General features: G+C 42.4%; 1 protein-coding gene across 1 annotated transcript in view; it reads left to right on the plus strand.

Annotated features, from left to right (window-relative positions):
- LOC310791891 (partitioning defective 3 homolog) overlaps positions 1–25,000 on the plus strand; it is a gene marked incomplete at its 3' end in the record, with an annotated part of 552,527 nt that overhangs the window by 306,602 nt on the left and 220,925 nt on the right. Inside the window, 2 exon segments of the mRNA XM_083653569.1 lie at positions 6,040–6,075; positions 19,403–19,456. Coding sequence (XP_083509695.1) covers positions 6,040–6,075; positions 19,403–19,456 — 90 coding nt within the window.

Below are 25,000 nucleotides of genomic sequence, written 5' to 3' on the forward strand. Positions count from 1 at the left end.
AGGTGTTATACTGAGTTATCAGGTTGGATGTACCTGGTGTTTTGACATGTGGACACCAGGTGTTATACTGAGTTATCAGGTTGGATGTACCTGGTGTTTTGACATGTGGACACCAGGTGTTATACTGAGTTATCAGGTTGGATGTACCTGGTGTTTTGACATGTGGACACCAGGTGTTATACTGAGTTATCAGGTTGGATGTACCTGGTGTTTTGACATGTGGACACCAGGTGTTATACTGAGTTATCAGGTTGGATGTACCTGGTGTTTTGACATGTGGACACCAGGTGTTATACTGAGTTATCAGGTTGGATGTACCTGGTGTTTTGACATGTCGACACCAGGTGTTATACTGAGTTATCAGGTTGGATGTACCTGATGTTTTGACATGTGGACACCAGGTGTTATACTGAGTTATCAGGTTGGATGTACCTGGTGTTTTGACATGTGGACACCAGGTGTTATACTGAGTTATCAGGTTGGATGTACCTGGTGTTTTGACATGTGAACACCAGGTGTTACACTGAGTTATCAGGTTGGATGTACCTGGTGTTTTGACATGTGGACACCAGTAGCCTGTACTACGAATGTTGGATAAGAAGATCCAGGATCTGTCCCTTGATCTGGTTTGTCTAAACCAGATCAGCTCGATTGTAGTTAACTTGTACTACGAACCTCGTTTGCCAGTCGTTAACTCGAACCAGGTTTTTCTAATCAAGTTGACTGCGCGTGCACATGAAAATGCCCGTGCACACGAGCTCGTGCCCGCAAAAGAGGCGTGGTTTTTAACAACTAGCCAATCACAATGCAATATGGACCGCTCAGCTCAGAACCGTAGCTTTTACAGCGCCAGACACGCCTATTTCCTCATTCATCAAAGCCATCGACTACTATGTCAGAATCAAAATCCGCATTGGATATTTTTAGTCTGTTCCCGAATGACTGTCTAAAGTTACCACTTTTATTCACATCAGTCATTTATTTGAAGAGCGGTTTCTGCCTCCACGTATCCTACAGCAGCTGAATTCACCCTCTCAATAAACTGCGAGTGGAAGCAATGTGTAGCCTAATGTCTCAGTCCAAAATCCGTAGACCATTTAGGCTCAACGAATAATAATGATGTCATGATGTGTTTAGTCGCACTGATTGAATAATTCCTATAGGCTATCAATAAAAAAAAGAATGATAATAAAATTAAAAGAGGCTTCTGAACGACACGGTATGTGCGGGCATAGATTTCATTTATAAAAAATAGCCTATTTTGTGGTCACATATATTGTCAGCAGAGTCGCATATCTCCATATTTCATATAATGATGCTGGAAATATGAAGTTCAATCACATCATACAGGCCAAAAGCAACACTTGCAGCTGCAAAATGCAGGAGTAGGCTAGATATGAATCATCTTAATATGGGATCGCCTGTGTGCAGGTGATCCCATATTAAATTGCTTAGATGTAGTAGGCCAGCATGTAAGCTATGACTATTTCAATTCCAACCCAACGTCAGTCTCAGCTCCATTGCGCACACGGCACCGTGCGCTTTGGAGACGTTTATGTAACCTTTTTATGCCGGTTTAGTGATATTTCTCCACTCACTATTCAGCTGCAATCGATCAGCGGGATCAAACAACGTATCTAGGCTACTTGAGAGCACAAAAATGAATATATAAAAACATATTCCAAAGTGGTATAGGGCTTAATTAAAATAGCCAACAAGTGCAAGGCTTTAGTCCTTGATTAACATTAACATTGATTACCATTACTCATTCAACATTACAATTCGTGCTCCTTCGGGAAACTCATCCAGAAAGGGGTTGGCCATTTTTCCAAACTGCTGATTCGATTGGTTCGTGGGCGGTGGATTTAAGGTCTAATCTTATCCTTGCAACTTAACCTGCTACGGACCAGGTTAAGTGTGAAGCATAAGTTGCTATGGAAATATATGTCGGTAAGAAGTTAACTTGCTTTGTAGTACGGCCAAACCAGGTTTAAACCTGAAGTTACCTCGCTAAACCACTAAACTGGCTTTGTAGTACAGGCCTCAGGTGTTATACTGAGTTATCAGGTTGGATGTACCTGGTGTTTTGACATGTGGACACCAGGTGTTATACTGAGTTATCAGGTTGGATGTACCTGGTGTTTTGACATGTGGACACCAGGTGTTATACTGAGTTATCAGGTTGGATGTACCTGATGTTTTGACATGTGGACACCAGGTGTTATACTGAGTTATCAGGTTGGATGTACCTGGTGTTTTGACATGTGAACACCAGGTGTTACACTGAGTTATCAGGTTGGATGTACCTGATGTTTTGACATGTGGACACCAGGTGTTATACTGAGTTATCAGGTTGGATGTACCTGGTGTTTTGACATGTGGACACCAGGTGTTATACTGAGTTATCAGGTTGGATGTACCTGGTGTTTTGACATGTGGACACCAGGTGTTATACTGAGTTATCAGGTTGGATGTACCTGGTGTTTTGACATGTGGACACCAGGTGTTATACTGAGTTATCAGGTTGGATGTACCTGATGTTTTGACATGTGGACACCAGGTGTTATACTGAGTTATCAGGTTGGATGTACCTGATGTTTTGACATGTGGACACCAGGTGTTATACTGAGTTATCAGGTTGGATGTACCTGATGTTTTGACATGTGGACACCAGGTGTTATACTGAGTTATCAGGTTGGATGTACCTGGTGTTTTCACATGTGGACACCAGGTGTTATACTGAGTTATCAGGTTGGATGTACCTGATGTTTTGACATGTGGACACCAGGTGTTATACTGAGTTATCAGGTTGGATGTACCTGATGTTTTGACATGTGGACACCAGGTGTTATACTGAGTTATCAGGTTGGATGTACCTGGTGTTTTGACATGTGGACACCAGGTGTTATACTGAGTTATCAGGTTGGATGTACCTGGTGTTTTGACATGTGGACACCAGGTGTTATACTGAGTTATCAGGTTGGATGTACCTGGTGTTTTGACATGTCGACACCAGGTGTTATACTGAGTTATCAGGTTGGATGTACCTGATGTTTTGACATGTGGACACCAGGTGTTATACTGAGTTATCAGGTTGGATGTACCTGATGTTTTGACATGTGGACACCAGGTGTTATACTGAGTTATCAGGTTGGATGTACCTGGTGTTTTGACATGTGGACACCAGGTGTTATACTGAGTTATCAGGTTAGATGTACCTGGTGTTTTGACATGTGGACACCAGGTGTTATACTGAGTTATCAGGTTGGATGTACCTGATGTTTTGACATGTGAACACCAGGTGTTATACTGAGTTATCAGGTTGGATGTACCTGGTGTTTTGACATGTGGACACCAGGTGTTATACTGAGTTATCAGGTTGGATGTACCTGGTGTTTTGACATGTGGACACCAGGTGTTATACTGAGTTATCAGGTTGGATGTACCTGGTGTTTTGACATGTGGACACCAGGTGTTATACTGAGTTATCAGGTTGGATGTACCTGATGTTTTGACATGTGGACACCAGGTGTTATACTGAGTTATCAGGTTGGATGTACCTGGTGTTTTGACATGTGGACACCAGGTGTTATACTGAGTTATCAGGTTGGATGTACCGCACATCTGGATGAAGGAGGGAGAACAGAATGGCCGAGACGAGGAACAAGACCTTAGAACTCAAGGCGCTGCTGTTTTTTCTTTACGAGCGGAGAGTGAGCAGCCCAGGCTGTTAGCCTGTCTTAAATCACGCCGCTGTTTACTTCGCAGCAGCAGCGCTCAATGATTCTCCGCTATCTCCCTTAGCCCCCGTGAGCCGGCTTTAACACAGGCCTTATCGAGCGCTCACGTGAGTTATAGCGCCAAACAGGCCTTAAATCCCCCCTCCGCTGTCATAAAAATGGCCGCTCCCAGCACCCTCAGCAGTGACCGGGGCCATTAGAGGAGCGCGCTGCCATTGGTTAGCGAGTGGAGTCAATCAAACGACTGATTGCTGACAACTATCACAGGCAGTAATGCAGAGCAGAGCAGGCTGTCGCTGCAGGCGGAGGTGGAGGAGAGGAATTGCCAGTCTGGTCGATACTGGTCTTTAGATTATAGCAGGCTGTGACACAGGCTGCCTGGGCACGCGGCTTGAGTGTCTGACTCTAGCCAGTTAACTCTGTTTACATTTTAAAAACTGCGACAGTTCACACAACTTTAACACGACATGCATATATTATACATCAAACTCTTGAGCTACTTCTGCTCTCACTCAGAATGTCAAAATATAAGCGATGCCATGTATAGTTTTTGAGATATTAACGTTTGTTTGGCACAACTCATACTATTAACCACCTGACCACCTGCTTTGGAGGTGCTCAGGTCCAGGTTAAAAACCAGGGGGGACAGAGCCTTTGCAGTAACAGCCCCTAGACTCTGGAACTGCCTCCCTCTCTGCATCCGTGCAGCTCAGACTCTGGACACTTTCAAGTCCCACCTGAAGACCCACCTTTTTGAATTAGCTTTTAAATAGTGCCCTTTGGTAATCCCCCAGCCACCATTTTAATTTCCTTTGTTTTCCTATGTTTGATGTACTTTAACCATGTACGGTAGCTTAGTCAATGTCTTTTAACTCTACTTATTTTATTATATTTTTAACGCTTTTATATAATGTATATCATTTGTTTATGCCTTCTTGCACTTTATGTGAAGCACTTTGCCTCAGCCGCTTGTAAATGCGCTATATAAATAAAATTGACTTGACTTGACTTGATTAACTGCCACAGGCTTCCGCATTTCTGGGTGGCAAGTGACGTCACGCTGATTCGTCCTATGGTGCCCAGCCCACAAGGGCTTACAACAAGACACACAAAATACACAATACAACATCAACCAGCGCTACAGTGGTACAACTAAGTCATAAGTCAACATACAGTACTGCTCAAACAACAAAACAGATCATTACATCACTTTCTAAAACAGCGCCTCCTCTGGTTGGTCGGGGCGCCTGGTCGGCGTGGAAGGGAACTGGTGGGAATAGTGTGGTCCTCCCATGTGGTACATCCTGTCGGTGAAGCTCCCCCTGTCAGGTGAAAAGAAGCGGCTGGCTACTGCGCATGTGTCGGAGGAAGCATGGTGCTAGTCTACGGCTCTCCCCAGATCATCAGAGGGTGGAGCAGCGACCGGGGCAGCCAATAGTGCAGCATGGGGATAAATTGCACAAGTATAATTGGGGAAAAATCTGAAAGAAATGCAATGAAGAAGGTACCTTTTTTAAACCACAACTCAAGTTTCTCATAGATTCAATATCGACTGATAGCGATATGATTGAGATATATTGTGCATCCCTGTTAAAAAAGACTAGGTGGTAAAGCAAGCTTATCTTAGGGGTTGGCAGAGCAAAACGGCCCATCTCCTCGCCTCGTCAGTCTGAATGAAAGAAGTGTCAGCTCCACATCTTCTGTTTGATCAGGTTAATGTGCTGTAATGAAAAGTAACGGCAGCATCTGTTGCCTGGGTTGCACAGGTGAAGCATGTGAACCACAAGAGCTGTTAATGTCACTCACTTCTGACACGTTTCAGCTTTAGCCAGTCAATCATATCACCTCATATTAGTTGAAATGCCCGTCCATAATCCACTGTCCTATGTTATGCTATCTCCCCACAAACACCTCGCATGAGGTTTTTGTCGACCCATAGTTGATATTTGAAGGCTGAGCACCTAACCAAGATATGTGTTTGCTGAGATGTGCAATTTACACATATTTGCATGCACATTATTTCATCACCTTGCTTCCGTTATTCCACCCCCCCACCCACAACCTCCTTATCTCCTTAAATATAATAAAATAACAATAATAATAATGCATTTTTTTATACTGCACCTTTTGTTCACAGAGAATCTCAGAGTGCTACAGAGTTAAACACATAACAACAGACAGTACAGCTGATAATAGTTAAAAAGTTTGCACGAGAAAGCCTGTTCTGTTTGACTCTCAATAAGTATCTGTTGTTGTTTTTACTGATGACCTTTGGTTCTTCTGTTCTTGTCTCCTCTAGAATGCTGAGCCTCAGACGCAAAGCCCCAGAGACTTGGTAAGACTCCGCCCACACCCCAACGCTGGCCTGCTATTAACCCCACCTTCCCCACCCAGGTCCTCCTTAACACATCATGCTCCTGCAGCCTGGATTCTCCCTAGTGTGCATCTTACTGATCTCTACCCGGCCAAACACACAATGATATCACACAGAGAGATGCATTACGTGTCCGTGTCCACCAACTTTACAGGAGAGTCAAAACCAAAAATCAAGCAGTGACAAGCAGAAAGAAGGATGTCAGTGACATATTGAGGGGTGACAAGCAGAAGGGTGTCAGTGACATATTGAGGGGTGACAAGCAGAAGGGTGTAAGTGACATTTGGCTTGTCCTGACTTTTTTTAAATTAAATCCAATCTTTAAACGATGGCTTTGCCGATTATCAACCCACTTTGTTTCATTATAATGTGGTAAATATAAGCAGATGGGCAGTGTTTACCTTCACTATATGTTTTCCACACAGAGAGCTCCCATTAAAACGCTCCACTGTGACGCATTTTTCGTCACAACGCGTCTGCGGAAGCTCTGCTTGAGACGCGGAATCTGCTCCCAGGGCTTTTGATTCGGCTTCCAGGGTGGCTGTTATTGTTTATTTAAAAAAAGTAACTATGCACACATCCACGAAGAATTGCATCGAGAGCCTTAACGAGCCTCAATGACTTGCAGCTGACGGGGCCGGAGTTTCTGCAAGCGGGACATGGATGGATATTTCTCCTTGTGGAAAACATATAGCGAAGGTAAACACTGTCCAAAACTTAATGAACGCTATCTTGATATTTAGTGAACAAAATATGCTTCTATCTTCTATCTTTTTTATTTGGATGATAGTCATCGGGGCCAAAAAGATGCGAGTACACTTACACCCTTTTGGCCTCAAGTAGATCAGTGTGTTCAGTGTTAGGTTGTTTAGTTTTTAAGGAGTACCCCTGCATTGGTTTAGAATTCACATGTGCCCTTAAGGGCAATAGAAAGAGCTCACCAAGAGCTTTCATTTGATATATAGAATATATAGATATATATAGGTTGCCACACCTAAAGTAGCCGTAGCAGAGCGGTGCATGTCCATGGTTCATCAGTATCATCAGAAGTATCCAGGCTGCATTTGACAGTAGGATGGAAGGTCGGTCAGTTCCCTGAGGGCAGGACTCGTCAGCACGGTGGCACACAGGGGAGCTAGCTTTACTCCTGGCTGTGGATGAGGTGGCACACAGGGGAGCTAGCTTTACTCCTGGCTGTGGATGAGGTGGCACACAGGGGAGCTAGCTTTACTCCTGGCTGTGGATGAGGTTACACACAGGGGAGCTAGCTTTACTCCTGGCTGTGGATGAGGTTGGCACACAAGGGAGCTAGCTTTACTCCTGGCTGTGGATGAGGTTACACACAGGGGAGCTAGCTTTACTCCTGGCTGTGGATGAGGTTACACACAGGGGAGCTAGCTTTACTCCTGGCTGTGGATGAGGGGAGCTAGCTTTACTCCTGGCTGTGGATGAGGGGAGCTAGCTTTACTCCTGGCTGTGGATGAGGTTGTGGCACACAGGGGAGCTAGCTTTACTCCTGGCTGTGGATGAGGGGAGCTAGCTTTACTCCTGGCTGTGGATGAGGTTGTCAGTCGGGCCTTTTTGCTGCAGACTCACAGTGAAGCGTGAGGCGAATAGCAAACGGCCTGTTTAGCTTTCTTAGAAGAACATGCAGAAGGAAGGAAGCGGGCCGTGCCTCTCTCAACGCCAAATGTGTGTGGAAATCGGGAACAGCCGCGACATATGACGCCATCTGTACTAGAGGCACTTGAAATATACGGCTTAATATATCACATCCATAAATATGCAATGCTCAAATGGCCACCGGAGGCAAATAAACATCAAGCCGTCTTGAGTGAGAGGTGTACCCCGCAGTGGCATCGGCAGTAGGTCCGGTATGAGAAGCTACCTCCTAAATCATCCTCTGAATAACGGCCTCTGAGAGGGATCTCCAACTGTTACGGCCCTGTCTCAATGGCCTCAACAACTTCACACACTCCACCGCCGTGCCTGTTAAAAGCCCATCCATCTTTACTGCACATATTAAAAGGCTATTGCCATTTCCATAACTCTCCATAACATACATAACCTGCCTGCTAATGTAACGTTAACCCTCGCAGGCTGGATTCAAACACCAGGCCTTTTCTTTCGCTTTCACTCGGGGGCACATCTGCCCGACTGTGGCTAATCGGTGACGTTATGCGTGGCGCGTTAGAAGTGTAATTGGCCCGTTAATTTGATTGGCGGTCGTACGTATGATGAGGACAATCCACACATCTGGCCAGATGTGTGGATTGTCCTCATCATTGGGGGAGGCGATGGGAGGACGTCGTCGATTATTACCACTACAGCTGGTGCATCACACACACACACGTACACACACACACACACACACACACACACACACACACACACAAGCGACTGGAGCCACAGGTGCACACACACACACACACACACACACACGTGCACACACACACACATGTGCACACACACACACACACACACACACACACACACACACACACACACAAGCGACTGGAGCCACAGGTACCTTTGATTTGAAATATATATTGTAGGGAATAATAAAATAAAACACACACACACATGTGCACACACACACACAGGACAGCCGCGACATATGACGCCATCTGTGGCTCAACTCAACTCAACTCAACACACACACAGACACACGTGCACGTGCACACACACACACAGACACACACACACACACACACACACACACCCACACACACACACGTGTGCACACACACACAGACACACAGATGTGTCATGCTGTAGGCAATGCAGAGAAAGCTACTATGTGCTGGTCTTCCGGCTGCCTCTGCTGGCCTCTGCGTGTACTGCATGGACTGCAATCTTCCGATATTAACCCGATTAAGACAATAGACCCTTCTCACGGGGGCCATTTTGTGTCGAGAAGGCAGGGTAAACACAGGTGCAAGCAAAACACTCATGAGGGTTTCAAACGTCCATGATTGGAAGTTGGAAACCCTCATTAGTGTTTTGCTTGCACCTGTGTTTACCCTGCCTTCTCGACACAACATGGCCCCGTGAAAAGGGTCTATACTCTGAATAGAGATGACATGGTATGGAAATGTCATATATAGACCACAAATGATTATAGTTATCAGTATTATCACGGTATTGTTCAAATGTGCTGAAAATGTTCAAAAAGTACTGATACATTTCAGTTTTGTATTGAACACTACAAATACAATTTTAGCAGCACTATCCACTTTTTGTTTGCATAAACATTTCAATAATAACATAGCCAATTTTTGGTGCAATTTGGACATGAGACACTTTGAATAAACTCCTAGGTAGGACATAGGGACATCATGTGGGCGTGTGTCTTCAGTAGGGGTGTCACAATATATCGTCCCACGAAATTTCGCGATAGTAAAACGTCACGATATGTATCGTTGAGATGAAATCTCATATCGTGATTTTTTTTTTTTTTTTTTTTTTTTTCCAAAAGTAGACAAAGAAACGTCTTTGTTTGTTGAAGTTCAATGTGTGGAAAGTAGTTCAGTTGAACAAGTCTCTGAAGAGACACATGAGAAGTTATACAGGAGAGAAACCATTCAATTGAGTTTCTGGCAAAACTGTTTACTTGACAGGAAAAACGGAAGATGCATAAAAAATAGACTAAGAAAAGTCTTGTTGTTTGAGTTTGAAGAAAAACTGAAGATGCATAATGAGAATTTATACTGCTGAGAAACCTTTTAGTTCAAAGTAAATCTAAGTGACGGTGTAACTCATTCTATTTCAAGATAAGCCTTATCTCCAATGTCATGTTTTTTCTAGTTGTTATTGTAATAACAACTTCCCACAACAGCATGTTTTGTATTTGTGCATTTCAAATAAAATACTACTTTTCCAGTCATATATTGTCATTATTCAAGTTTAAAAAAAGATTGTTAAAATCGTATCGTATCGTATCGTTATCGTGAACCCAGTATCGTGATACGTATCGTATCGTGAACTGAGTGTATCGTGACACCCCTAGTCTTCAGTCATGAATGGGACTCCGTAGCATGTAAACAGGAATATGAATTGGACATTCTATAAGAAACTCATGTTAAAGGAGGACTTACCTCCAAAACACTTTTTTTCAGCTTTTAACCAATATATATGACTTTGGGGGTGATGTGTGAAGAATTCTGGTCAGAATTTCCACATTTGACACCAAACTGTTGCCATTTTACCATTTGTATCATTTTTCAGCAGCATACCTGGCATAAGCGCCCTCTTAGGGTCAAAGACTGCTTTTTTTTCTTTTTCTCAAATGAATGGGATATTTGACACGTCATGACGTCATGGTGAACCAAAGACTATGGGATTTCAAGATAATTACTCCCCTACCCCCCCTGTACCCTTTCGGCTCCTCAGAACTCCAAGCCTATTCCTATTGAAGTTTGCTCTTAAAATACTGAACCAAACGTCGTCAAAGTTGGCACATGTCTTAATTATAGTTAGTTTCCCGCTGAATGTGTCACTACTTTATTAATATCTTACCTGAATAAGCTCGAATGATGATGTATATATTATCAGTCCGAGTTGGAAGCAGCTGTCTCCAGCCCAGCCAGGCGGGAGAGAGTCCTACTGTAAACCTCATGCACTAGCTCCAAGCTCCGCGGGCGCGCGCAGCAGAGCAGAGCTCTCTGTGCTCTGAGAGTAGAGAGAGCAGTCTGATATTTCCGCAAACAAATATGGTCGCAGTTTAGCGCACATGTAAAATATAACGCTATACTACGACGTGACAACGTGACAAAGCTTCTCTAAACACATCGGCTACTATCATTTCCCTGCATCCCTCCTACTGAGATTATATCGGTAATGATTTTGGACAGACTGAATGCGCGGAGGAGAAGGAGAGATCTGCAGCTCTGCCCTGAGTAGCCCTGAGAGACACTCGCCTCGCTCCGACTACTGTGCCCGTCTGTGAAAAGCGTCCTGTCCAGTCGCACCTTCGCAAACAGATGCGGGATTCCCTCAATCCTGTACCCAATCTCAGACTGTATTCTCTAAATCGCACACCAGCTATTTCTGTCTGTTTGTTTGTTGCTCCGTGAGGTTACAAGCGCCCCATGCATGCAACAGGCTGTTTCGCCAGCCGGGGTCTGGCAGGAGGGAGGAGGCGCAGGCAGCCTGCACTGCGCTGAGAGGAAAAAACTTTTGCACAACTTTTAACAACAATCACGAAAAGCCCCCAAACTAAAATGAAAAAGGGACTATATGGCAACTTGGACGAGGGAATGACGTAGAGAAATCTCGCATTGTGTTACCCCAGAACGGGGGGTTTGTCGTATTGTGCGGTGTGCTGCTGTAACGAGCCCATGCCACTTTGCTCTCGTAACGTAGTTCAACACACTGCCATAGAGTTACATGCAGAAAAATAATTAAATTTCTAGTTCGCCACTGAATTACCAAATTGATATAACTTTCAACCATTTTGAGCAAAGCTCTTTCCATACAGGCCACCAGCGTTGGCTAATTGTTGATATTTATACAGATATGGCCCCTCTCAAATAAATTATTTTTGAGGCAATAGGCAAACTGTAATGGCGTCGATTTCCGAAAAAAAATCTGGACTTCAACACAGCCAAAGAGTCCAGTATAGACAAGAGCATATGTCATTTCTTGGTTTTTTCCATAGGTATTTTCAAATCACTGTTCTAATACATATCTAGGGGGTAAGTCCTCCTTTAAGTAAACACCTTAAAGTCAAGTTGAAATGAATCATGATTTTTCTTTCTATTTTAGATCACATCCCTATTGTACCTATTTAACGTATTTATCTACGCAACAAAAGAGCGGTTTTCACTTTTTTTCAGATCAAAAGTTCATTCATCAAGAGTTCATTCATAACAGTCATCTACAGTTTGCTGGCGTCATGTAGTACGATCCAGTTTCTACCCAATTTCAACCAATCATATCATGACATGATAGTTGTCAATCAATCTTCATGGCTGGGAGAAACTTCTGAGCAGGCAACATGGCTGCCTAGTGCCTGTAACCTGGGCAGACTTCTATAGCCCATAAATGTTAATATATTTGGCCAATAAGTATGTAACATACAAAATAAACCCTAACGGTTTTTAAAGAGTGAAGGCTTTTAAAGGGCTAAGGCTTTTAAAGGGCTAAGACTTTTAAAGGGCTAAGACTTTTAAAGGGCTAAGGCTTTTAAAGGGCTAAGGCTTTTAAAGGGCTAAGGCTTTTAAAGGGCTAAGGCTTTTAAAGGGCTAAGACTTTTAAAGAGCTAAGGCTTTTAAAGAGCTAATACTTTTAAAGAGCTAAGACTTTTAAAGGGCTAAGACTTTTAAAGGGCTAAGGCTTTTAAAGGGCTAAGGCTTTTAAAGGGCTAAGACTTTTAAAGAGCTAAGGCTTTTAAAGGGCTAAGACTTTTAAAGGGCTAAGGCTTTTAAAGGGCTAAGACTTTTAAAGAGCTAAGACTTTTAAAGGGCTAAGACTTTTAAAGGGCTAAGACTTTTAAAGGGCTAAGACTTTTAAAGGGCTAAGACTTTTAAAGAGCTAAGGCTTTTAAAGGGCTAAGGCTTTTAAAGGGCTAAGGCTTTTAAAGGGCTAAGGCTTTTAAAGAGCTAAGGCTTTTAAAGAGCTAAGACTTTTAAAGAGCTAAGACTTTTAAAGGGCTAAGACTTTTAAAGGGCTAAGGCTTTTAAAGGGCTAAGACTTTTTAAGAGCTAAGACTTTTAAAGGGCTAAGACTTTTAAAGGGCTAAGGCTTTTAAAGAGCTAAGACTTTTAAAGGGCTAAGGCTTTTAAAGAGCTAAGACTTAAAGGGCTAAGGCTTTTAAAGGGCTAAGGCTTTTAAAGAGCTAAGACTTTTAAAGAGCTAAGACTTTTAAAGGGCTAAGGCTTTTAAAGAGCTAAGACTTTTAAAGAGCTAAGGCTTTTAAAGGGCTAAGACTTTTAAAGGGCTAAGGCTTTTAAAGGGCTAAGGCTTTTAAAGGGCTAAGACTTTTAAAGAGCTAAGGCTTTTAAAGAGCTAAGGCTTTTAAAGGGCTAAGGCTTTTAAAGGGCTAAGGCTTTTAAAGGGCTAAGACTTTTAAAGAGCTAAGGCTTTTAAAGAGCTAAGACTTTTAAAGAGCTAAGACTTTTAAAGGGCTAAGACTTTTAAAGGGCTAAGGCTTTTAAAGGGCTAAGGCTTTTAAAGAGCTAAGACTTTTAAAGGGCTAAGACTTTTAAAGGGCTAAGGCTTTTAAAGAGCTAAGACTTTTAAAGGGCTAAGGCTTTTAAAGGGCTAAGACTTTTAAAGGGCTAAGGCTTTTAAAGAGCTAAGACTTTTAAAGGGCTAAGGCTTTTAAAGGGCTAAGGCTTTTAAAGAGCTAAGACTTTTAAAGAGCTAAGGCTTTTAAAGAGCTAAGACTTTTAAAGAGCTAAGACTTTTAAAGGGCTAAGACTTTTAAAGGGCTAAGGCTTTTAAAGAGATAAGACTTTTAAAGGGCTAAGGCTTTTAAAGAGCTAAGACGTTTAAAGGGCTAAGGCTTTTAAAGGGCTAAGGCTTTTAAAGAGCTAAGACTTTTAAAGAGCTAAGACTTTTAAAGGGCTAAGGCTTTTAAAGAGCTAAGACTTTTAAAGAGCTAAGGCTTTTAAAGGGCTAAGACTTTTAAAGGGCTAAGGCTTTTAAAGGGCTAAGGCTTTTAAAGGGCTAAGACTTTTAAAGAGCTAAGGCTTTTAAAGAGCTAAGGCTTTTAAAGGGCTAAGGCTTTTAAAGGGCTAAGGCTTTTAAAGGGCTAAGGCTTTTAAAGGGCTAAGACTTTTAAAGAGCTAAGGCTTTTAAAGAGCTAAGACTTTTAAAGAGCTAAGACTTTTAAAGGGCTAATACTTTTAAAGGGCTAAGGCTTTTAAAGGGCTAAGACTTTTAAAGAGCTAAGACTTTTAAAGGGCTAAGACTTTTAAAGGGCTAAGGCTTTTAAAGAGCTAAGACTTTTAAAGGGCTAAGGCTTTTAAAGAGCTAAGACTTTTAAAGAGCTAAGACTTTTAAAGGGCTAAGGCTTTTAAAGAGCTAAGGCTTTTAAAGAGCTAAGACTTTTAAAGGGCTAAGGCTTTTAAAGGGCTAAGGCTTTTAAAGGGCTAAGATGTTTAAAGGGCTAAGACTTTTAAAGGGCTAAGGCTTTTAAAGGGCTAAGATGTTTAAAGGGCTAAGACTTTTAAAGAGCTAAGGCTTTTAAAGGGCTAAGGCTTTTAAAGAGCTAAGACTTTTAAAGAGCTAAGGCTTTTAAAGAGCTAAGACTTTTAAAGGGCTAAGGCTTTTAAAGAGCTAAGACTTTTAAAGGGCTAAGGCTTTTAAAGGGCTAAGGCTTTTAAAGAGCTAAGACTTTTAAAGGGCTAAGACTTTTAAAGGGCTAAGACTTTTAAAGAGCTAAGACTTTTAAAGGGCTAAGACTTTTAAAGGGCTAAGGCTTTTAAAGGGCTAAGTCTTTTAAAGGGCTAAGACTTTTAAAGAGCTAAGGCTTTTAAAGAGCTAAGGCTTTTAAAGGGCTAAGGCTTTTAAAGGGCTAAGGCTTTTAAAGGGCTAAGACTTTTAAAGAGCTAAGACTTTTAAAGAGCTAAGACTTTTAAAGAGCTAATACTTTTAAAGGGCTAATGCTTTTAAAGAGCTAAGACTTTTAAAGAGCTAAGACTTTTAAAGGGCTAAGGCTTTTAAAGAGCTAAGACTTTTAAAGAGCTAAGACTTTTAAAGGGCTAAGGCTTTTAAAGAGCTAAGACTTTTAAAGAGCTAAGGCTTTTAAAGGGCTAAGACTTTTAAAGGGCTAAGGCTTTTAAAGGGCTAAGGCTTTTAAAGGGCTAAGACTTTTAAAGAGCTAAGGCTTTTAAAGAGCTAAGACTTTTAAAGAGCTAAGACTTTTAAAGGGCTAAGGCTTTTAAAGGGCTAAGGCTTTTAAAGAGCTAAGACTTTTAAAGGGCTAAGGCGTTTAAAGAGCTAAGACTTTTAAAGAGCTAAGACTTTTAAAGAGCTAAGACTTTTAAAGGGCTAAGACTTTTAAAGGGCTAAGTCTTTTAAAGGGCTAAGGCTTTTAAAGGGCTAAGGCTTTTAAAGAGCTAAGACTTTTAAAGGGCTAAGACTTTTAAAGGGCTAAGGCTTTTAAAGAGCTAAGACTTTTAAAGGGCTAAGGCTTTTAAAGGGCTAAGACTTTTAAAGAGCTAAGACTTTTAAAGGGCTAAGGCTTTTAAAGAGCTAAGACTTTTAAAGGGCTAAGGCTTTTAAAGGGCTAAGGCTTTTAAAGGGCTTAGATGTTTAAAGGGCTAAGACTTTTAAAGGGCTAAGACTTTTAAAGAGCTAAGGCTTTTAAAGAGCTAAGACTTTTAAAGAGCTAAGACTTTTAAAGGGCTAAGGCTTTTAAAGGGCTAAGGCTTTTAAAGGGCTAAGACTTTTAAAGGGCTAAGGCTTTTAAAGGGTTAAGACTTTTAAAGGGCTAAGACTTTTAAAGAGCTAAGACTTTTAAAGGGCTAAGGCTTTTAAAGAGCTAAGACTTTTAAAGAGCTAAGACTTTTAAAGAGCTAAGACTTTTAAAGGGCTAAGGCTTTTAAAGAGCTAAGGCTTTTAAAGAGCTAAGGCTTTTAAAGGGCTAAGGCTTTTAAAGGGCTAAGGCTTTTAAAGGGCTAAGATGTTTAAAGGGCTAAGACTTTTAAAGAGCTAAGGCTTTTAAAGGGCTAAGGCTTTTAAAGAGCTAAGACTTTTAAAGAGCTAAGACTTTTAAAGAGCTAAGGCTTTTAAAGAGCTAAGACTTTTAAAGGGCTAAGGCTTTTAAAGAGCTAAGACTTTTAAAGAGCTAAGACTTTTAAAGGGCTAAGACTTTTAAAGGGCTAAGGCTTTTAAAGGGCTAAGGCTTTTAAAGGGCTAAGGCTTTTAAAGAGCTAAGGCTTTTAAAGAGCTAAGACTTTTAAAGGGCTAAGACTTTTAAAGGGCTAAGGCTTTTAAAGAGCTAAGACTTTTAAAGGGCTAAGGCTTTTAAAAGGCTTTTAAAGAGCTAAGACTTTTAAAGGGCTAAGGCTTTTAAAGAGCTAAGACTTTTAAAGAGCTAAGACTTTTAAAGGGCTAAGGCTTTTAAAGAGCTAAGGCTTTTAAAGAGCTAAGACTTTTAAAGGGCTAAGGCTTTTAAAGCGCTAAGGCTTTTAAAGGGCTAAGATGTTTAAAGGGCTAAGACTTTTAAAGGGCTAAGGCTTTTAAAGAGCTAAGACTTTTAAAGGGCTAAGGCTTTTAAAGAGCTAAGACTTTTAAAGAGCTAAGACTTTTAAAGGGCTAAGGCTTTTAAAGAGCTAAGGCTTTTAAAGAGCTAAGACTTTTAAAGGGCTAAGGCTTTTAAAGGGCTAAGATGTTTAAAGGGCTAAGACTTTTAAAGGGCTAAGGCTTTTAAAGAGCTAAGACTTTTAAAGAGCTAAGACTTTTAAAGAGCTAAGGCTTTTAAAGAGCTAAGGCTTTTAAAGAGCTAAGGCTTTTAAAGGGCTAAGACTTTTAAAGGGCTAAGATGTTTAAAGGGCTAAGACTTTTAAAGGGCTAAGGCTTTTAAAGGGCTAAGGCTTTTAAAGGGCTAAGATGTTTAAAGGGCTAAGACTTTTAAAGGGCTAAGGCTTTTAAAGAGCTAAGACTTTTAAAGAGCTAAGACTTTTAAAGAGCTAAGGCTTTTAAAGAGCTAAGACTTTTAAAGAGCTAAGGCTTTTAAAGGGCTATGGGAAGGTGTGGTTTTTCATCTTACTTCTCTTTTGAATGTTTACTTCAATATAAATCAATGCAGCCACAGGGATAAGAGAGAGATGGATTGAGGAAATGCACCTCTCTCTCTCTCCCGTTGCTCTCTCTCCACTCTCTCTCTCTCTCCCCCCACACTCTCTCTCTCCCCACACTCTCTCTCTCTCTCCTTGCTCTCTCTCCACTCTCTCTCTCTCTCTCTCTCTCTCTCTCTCCCGTTGCTCTCTCTCCACACTCTCTCTCCATCTCTCTCCCTCCCTCCTTTCCTATTTCCCAAACTCCAAATGCTTCTCTCCTCTCCTCTCTGTTTCCCGGCACATCAACTGCAGTAATGGCTTCCATGCATTTCAGATGTTATCTGCTGCGCCTCATTTTAAACATCTCGCCGCCGCCACCAGCAACAACACAGACACTGCAGCGCTGTGTGCGTGTGTGTGCGTGTGTGTGTGTGTGTGTGTGTGTGTGTGTGTGTGTGCGCATGTTTGTGTGTGTGTGTGTGTGTGTGTGTGCGTGTGTGTGCGTGTGTGTGCGCGCAGACAGGCAGCATAGCAGCTTTTAGTGCAGTAGCATCCATTTTCAAGCAGTAGGCACCTTTCACATAGATGGAGGGAGGAAGGGAGATTGAGAGGGAGTGAAAGTTTCAGACTCTGAACGATTTTATTTGACGACGAAGTGAATTAAATTAGCAGGGTTTTGTTTGGGTGGCAGTGGAGACATACTGCACATCATGACAAGTTCAATAGTGTCATTATGCAATGACGCACCAACCCATATACATATCACTCAATATCTAGAGACAGTCCACGATATCTGTGTCAGTTTGCATACATTTGACGTTCAATCACAACGTGCACTCAGCCAGTATGGAGAGTGAGTCACAGGTAGGTTTTGAGTAGGAGCCATGGAGAGTGAGTCACAGGTAGGTGTTGAGTAGGTGCCATGCAGAGTGAGTCACAGGTAGGTTTTGAGTAGGAGCCATGGAGAGTGAGTCACAGGTAGGTTTTGAGTAGGAGCCATGGAGAGTGAGTCACAGGTAGGTTTTGAGTAGGAGCCATGGAGAGTGAGTCACAGGTAGGTTTTGAGTAGGAGCCATGGAGAGTGAGTCACAGGTAGGTTTTGAGTAGGAGCCATGGAGAGTGAGTCACAGGTAGGTTTTGAGTAGGAGCCATGCAGAGTGAGTCACAGGTAGGTTTTGAGTAGGAGCCATGGAGAGTGAGTCACAGGTAGGTTTTGAGTAGGAGCCATGGAGGAAGAGAGATCTTTTAGGAGGCGGTGATGCACTAGACGGGTGGGTGGATTCCAAGTCCTGCCTTCATTATAGATGATTATTGTGTTACTCCGATGGTTTGGTTCCTGTTATTTTACAGCACGTTGAACAATTAAGAAAAGTGCAATTAACAGCAACAAAAACTCAAGTGAGAGGAAAATCAGCAGCATGAAGTATTTCTTGGCAGTGTTGTCATCAAGTCACTATATCTCCAGTCATCAAGTCACTATATCTCCAGTCATCAAGTCACTATATCTCCAGTCATCAAGTCACTATATCTCCAGTCATCAAGTCACTATATCTCCAGTCATCAAGTCACTATATCTCCAGTCATCAAGTCACTATATCTCCAGTCATCAAGTCACTATATCTCCAGTCATCAAGTCACTATATCTCCTCATCAAGTCACTATATCTCCAGTCATCAAGTCACTATATCTCCAGTCATCAAGTCACTATATCTCCAGTCATCAAGTCACTATATCTCCTCATCAAGTCACTATATCTCCAGTCATCAAGTCACTATATCTCCAGTCATCAAGTCACAATATCTCCAGTCCTGGTCGTTCAGGTGCGAGTCACCAAAGAACAGTCAGAGTCCAGTCCCCATGCCTGAGTCCAAGTCCAGAATTGAATCATGTCACTGTATTAATATAACTATCAATCTCTTATGCCACATTATTAGGGCCTATTACAGCAACAACACATAATAATAATAATAATTAAATAAAGCCTTTATCAATTAACAAGTCTGAGTCTCCAACTTGGCTCAAGTCCAAGTTGAGTCACAAGTCCTGAAAAGGAGTCCAGGACTCGAGTCCGGCTCAACTCAACTACACATACTGTTTGTTGCTCACAGGTTTTCACTATAGACTCAACTACAAACACTGTTGCTCACAGCTTTTCACTATAGGGGGTCTGAGCCATTGTGCGCCAAGGATCAAATCTGGTCTGGCAAGAGAAAAAGTGCGGCCATTTAAAGCGTTCCACAGAGTGAATAAGATATTCCATTTGTTCCTGATCTATTACAGAATAATTAAATTTGGACATGTTGCTCAGTAAACGGCATGTTAACGAACCACCATGTCGAAGCTAATGGCTACTTGATGCATTTAAAAAATAACCGTTGTATGAAAAGCATTACGCTTGCGACCCATCAGCCATGTTGCATTTAACCCTTTCAGCCCTCCATGTTTAGAGTGTGTTATGAGGCGGTCATCTCTCTGATCACATGACCTGAGTTGGTGTCAGTGTAGTGGACCTGAATCCAGAGACACTCTAACCTGTTGACTTTGACTGCCCCCTTTAGCATCCAATCAAAAGGCAGCCTGTGACAGCCGGGAAACCCCATTGGCTGATTGAGGTAATTGCTGCATGACATCACCAGCTTGGGTCGTTATAGGGAGAAGGCAGCATAGGCAAATGGGATGCTTTGGGTGGCTGCACAAATAGGCTGAGAGGCATTTAAGCAACACATTGCTTCACCAATGCTCTGTAGACACGAACACTGTGGAGTCTCTGTGTCTCTCTCTCATTCTCTCTCTCTCTCCCACTCACTTTACTTCCCTCTCTCCTGTCAGTCTCTAGTCTCTTAAAACAGACTGTCTCATCTACATCCGGTGAATGCAGCTATACACAGTCTGTACGTTACACCCCCAGAACATGCACAAGGAAGTTGGGAAAAAAACCTTCAGACAGGAAAGAAGTTCCGAAGTTCGACGGAATCCGACCAATCACGACACGTGTGTCCACGAAAAATGCGGCATATTGGATTCTGATTGGACTAATGAGCGGAAGACCCGCCTTTCTGCGATTCTGATTGGACTAATGAGCGGAAAACCCGCCTTTCTACTTCCTATTCCGGTTGGTGCATGATTCTCCCCCACGAAGTACAGACGGTATGGCGGAAGCATTTGAAAATTGCGGAAGCCAACTCGTCTGTTCTAAGAGACTAGTCAGTCTCTCTCTCTCTCTCTCTGTTTTTCCCACTGCGCTGGCAGCAGGCCAGGCCGGGGGCAGAAGATGTCAAAGTCAGTACAGTTACTCAGTCACTCACTCATGGATGTGTAGAGAAGGGGACGGGGCTATAGGGATAGGTAGGTCCCAGAGAATTGGAGTTTTGAAAGTGTGGTGGGGGGGTGGCTATAGGGACATGTGGTTGGTGGCACGGAGGCGTGTTCAGAAAAGGGGGCAGGCCTTAGGTAGAAGGGGCTGTAACTAGGCATAGGCAGGTCGTAGAGAGACGGGGTTCGAGCGGTGGGTAGGGAGAGTGGCTGGGGCGATGTGGGTTAGATAGGGTTACAGTTAGGGGTAGTGCCATTTTCCAAGTTGAACACAATTATACTCATGTTGTTGAGGTAGCCTACCACAAAACATTGCCTAAAGTGCCATAAGGCTGAATGACCACACCACTGCACCGTCGGCAGTGGTGCTGTTTCTCATATTGTCCCTTTCTCCTCCCCTCTTCTGCTACTCTCTCTATTTCACTCCCCTCCTCCTCCCCTCTCCACCCTTTCTCTCTCTCCCTCTCTCTCTCTCACATACTGTACAGACACACACACACACAGACACACACACACACACAGACACTTAACGCACACTTTAAGACGCAAATCCACTTCCCTGCACCTGGCTTCTACAATAGAGAGTTGATCAAAGGCATCCGTCTTGACATGCCTGGCCTGATAGTTCCATAATGGAGCCATAACGGCAACATTCTGCTGCATTGTTGAGGCCATTAGTCACACAGGCTTCTGGGAAATGAAGGCTACATCGAAAAGCCATCAGCAGTAACGCTGCAGCAACGCCCTGCAAGATACTATCTATCACACGTTTCCTCTCTGCTCACACAGCTGTTTGTCTTATTAGCTTAGCTTAATGATGCAGCTATGGCTATGACACAGCATTTAGCACAACATGCATTGTTTGCAGCTGCGCGGGAACCTATCTCCCACAAGGGGGGCTGACGCATATACCCGGACTGACGCATATACCCGGACAAAGCGCGCCAAGCACTTTGCGCGTGCACGTGCAAGGTGCGTGCGTGCACGCGCAAAGTGCGCTGTGCGGCGCGGCCTTGTGCGAGCATGCTGCGTGAAGTTGGCACTTGTATTGCACATTGTCTTAAAACTTGAATGGAATCAGGGGCGCCGATTTATGTCTGTGCCAGTGGGTGCCCATGCATGCGCATGCCCGTCACCCAACCCATCCCCCGATAAAGCGATAAAGCTGTAGTGACGCAAACGCACCATAGGAGATTTAACAGCGACCTACACACACACACACACACACACACACACACACACACACACACTTCACACACCACTTCAGTTCGACAGAATAGGAACAAGCGACCGAAGCACTGTAATTAAACCACACACTCATCTCAGCACCATAGAACATGAACGGCATGATCACCGACCCACCGGGGCTGCGTCAGTTAGGTGCAGGGGCTGAGGCCACCACCAGAGGGGGCTGCAGCCCCGGCAGCTCCCCACTTCCCGCGCTGTTGATTGTTTGTGCCTGACAAAGTATCAATATTAGCATTGTCCAACATGATTTTGTCACTAGATGACAGGCCTATATTAGCATAGTGTCACAGGAAATGGTCAGTCTATGACAGAGGTTCTCAAATGTTTTTCAGCCAAGGACCCCTTACAAGATAGAAAATATGCCGGGGACCCCTCATTCTGATTTGTGATTTTGGGCTAAGCTTAATTGTTTCCACAGTAACGTGCTTGACTTTTACATTGATAGCTTTGTTAGATTAGAATGTAATCCATGAACCATTTTAGATTTAAAGCATAACATATTTTCATTGAACTATGAAGCTTTTGCAACAACAAAAAAGTTTTTATTTTTATTTTCCTGAGAACTTTTCGCGGACCCCCTGGCAAAGTGCCACGGACCCCTGGGGACCACACGGACCACATCATTGTCATGTCAGCATAACGGCATGGTCAGGGCAGGGCATGATACATTGTAGCTAGTATGTTAGCATTAGAGGGAGACAGGGTAAAAACATGTAGCGTGACAATGTATCCTCGATGTTCACGATTACTACATGCTATCCAACCAAATGTCAGGCCCACACTCTTTTATAATAATATTGAGAGAGTTTGGGAGACGAATCGTCTCAGTTAATAGAATAATAGTTAAATGAGGTATCTGACATACGTGCTCTCCCTTAAATAGCCTGTCCAGTCACTTCTGAAATCTACTGCATAACCCAATGTATTTTTCAATTTAATTCATAAAATAAAATAAATCTAAAGCATGTTACTGCCTAAGATAACCATCTTATAATAGATGTATTTGTTATATTAGATTCTCAATGTGCATGAATGGATCATGGAATTATAGGCTACTTGTTTTTTGACCCAAATACTCTCATTCATTATTATATTTAAATCATTGATTTGATCAAATGCACACAAATAAAATAAGCTGTATTATATATCGGCCATCGGCCACCCTGCTGTCTAAATAACGACATCGGCCATTGAAAAACCCATATCGGTCAAGCTCTTGTTAGCATAGCATAAGGTCAATGCATCATAGCTGTTACCTTAGCTAAACATAATGTTAGCATGTCTGTTGTAGTAGCATAGCATGGTACGTGCATGACATAAGGTCAATGCATCATAGCTGTTACGTTAGCTAAACATAATGTTAGCATGTCTGTTGTAGTACCATAGCATGGTACGTGCATGACATAAGGTCAATGCATTAAAGTTGTTACGTTAGCTAAACATAATGTTAGCATGTCTGTTGTAGTAGCATAGCATGGTACGTGCATGATATAAGGTCAATGCATCATAGCTGTTACGTTAGCTAAACATAATGTTAGCATGTCTGTTGTAGTAGCATAGCATGGTACGTGCATGACATAAGGTCAATGCATCATAGCTGTTACGTTAGCTAAACATAATGTTAGCATCTCTGTTGTAGTAGCCTAGCATGGTACGTGCATGACATAAGGTCAATGCATCATACTGTAGCTGTTACGTTAGCTAAACATAATGTTAGCATGTCTGTTGTAGTAGCATAGCATGGTACGTGTATGACATAAGCTGTGTTATGGTGGCTGGCATGGCATGACTCATCACAGCTATCTATCTCATAGTGTGGCACGACATTTTGTCAGCGTCTAACACACATGCTGGTGAAGCAGCATAACACAACATTCACATATATGGGCATTCCTGTTGCATAGATGCATCACATAATTGGCATATAATTCAACCATACCAGCATGCGGAATAACAATCCCTTCTGCCATAATCCAGATCCTGATGTGAAGAGAATGATTTAACCCTGACATGCTCAAACTTTAAGTCAAAGCTGCTTAGTATAATTAGTATAGTACAGTATAATTATTACTGTAGTAATAGTACAGTAGAGTACCACAGGAAAACGCGGAAGTTAGCACTGCCTGGTTCCCTCGTCTGGAAGTCACTGGGATTTTGGTTCGATGCCTGACATAAGGTCTGTGGTGAACAAAAGTTTACGATACTGCGACCTTTGTGCTCTACAAGATAATCTTCACTAATGAACACTACTTTTAGGATTTTTGAAGCATTTTTTTGGCAAACCTTACACTTCCAAAATCATTCCTTACACTTCCAAAATCATTCCTTACACTTCCAAAATCAACACTTACACTTCCAAAATCAACCCTTACACTTCCAAAATCAACCCTTACACTTCCAAAATCAACCCTTACACTTCCAAAATCAACCCTTACACTTCCAAAATCAACCCTTACACTTCCAAAATCAACCCTTACACTTCCAAAATCAACCCTTACACTTCCAAAATCAATCCTTACACTTCCAAAATCAACCCTTACACTTCCAAAATCAACCCTTACACTTCCAAAATCAACCCTTACACTTCCAAAATCATAACAAACATTGTGTTCATTTGTGAAGATCATCTTGCTGAACACAACGTTTGCAGTTTCACAAACTTGTGTTAATCACAGAACTTATTTCAGGCATTTAACCAAATCCCCAGACAAACATCCCATTGACTTTGAGATGAGGAACCAGGTGATGCTAACCTCCGGGTTGGTATATAAAAAAGCTGTTCCCGCGGGAACTCTATTTGGTTGGGGTGATTGAAAACTAGACCTGTATAGGATAAGTGCAGCGTGTTCTTACTTTGACGCTACAACGCCATGCTATCATGTTTCCATCTCACTCCACAGAGAAAGACCAGTGATGGAAGCTTTATAGGCCAGTGCCCTCTCAATCTCATTGTATGGATTCATATTAATATTGGTTTTGATTAGTATGAGCCCAGGGGTTCCTGTCTCTACCCACTTATTATTTAGTTGTTTTCATTTTGTCTGTTTCTGGTTTTTAAATATGTGCAAAACACACACACACACACACACACACACACACACACACACACACGCACACACGCGCACACACACACACACACACACACACACACACACACACACACACACATTCTCTCTCTCACACACACACACACACACACACACACACACACACACACACACACACACACACACACACACACACACATTCTCTCTCTCTCTCACTCACACACACACACACACACACACACACACACACACACACACACATTCTATTAGATGAAGAGAAGAGCGCTGCATGGACTTAAAAATATGAGAGCCAGGTGCACGTGGATGGGTTAACTTAAAGTAGTTGATAGAAAAATAAAGTTTGTCTCCCGCAAAAAAAACCTTTGTGGAGAGTGGAAGAGAGCAAACCTTAAAAAATCCCACAGCAACACTGGTCGTTGGAGTAGAAAATTTTAAAAAGCCTTTATTTTAAACATGGCTATAGATTAAAAAACACCAACATGTTTCTGCTCACACAGGAGCCTTCATCAGGGAGTAAGAGGACATGTG

This window comes from Poromitra crassiceps, assembly GCF_964638095.1.
Source record: "Poromitra crassiceps genome assembly, chromosome: 17".
Lineage (NCBI taxonomy): Eukaryota > Metazoa > Chordata > Actinopteri > Beryciformes > Melamphaidae > Poromitra > Poromitra crassiceps.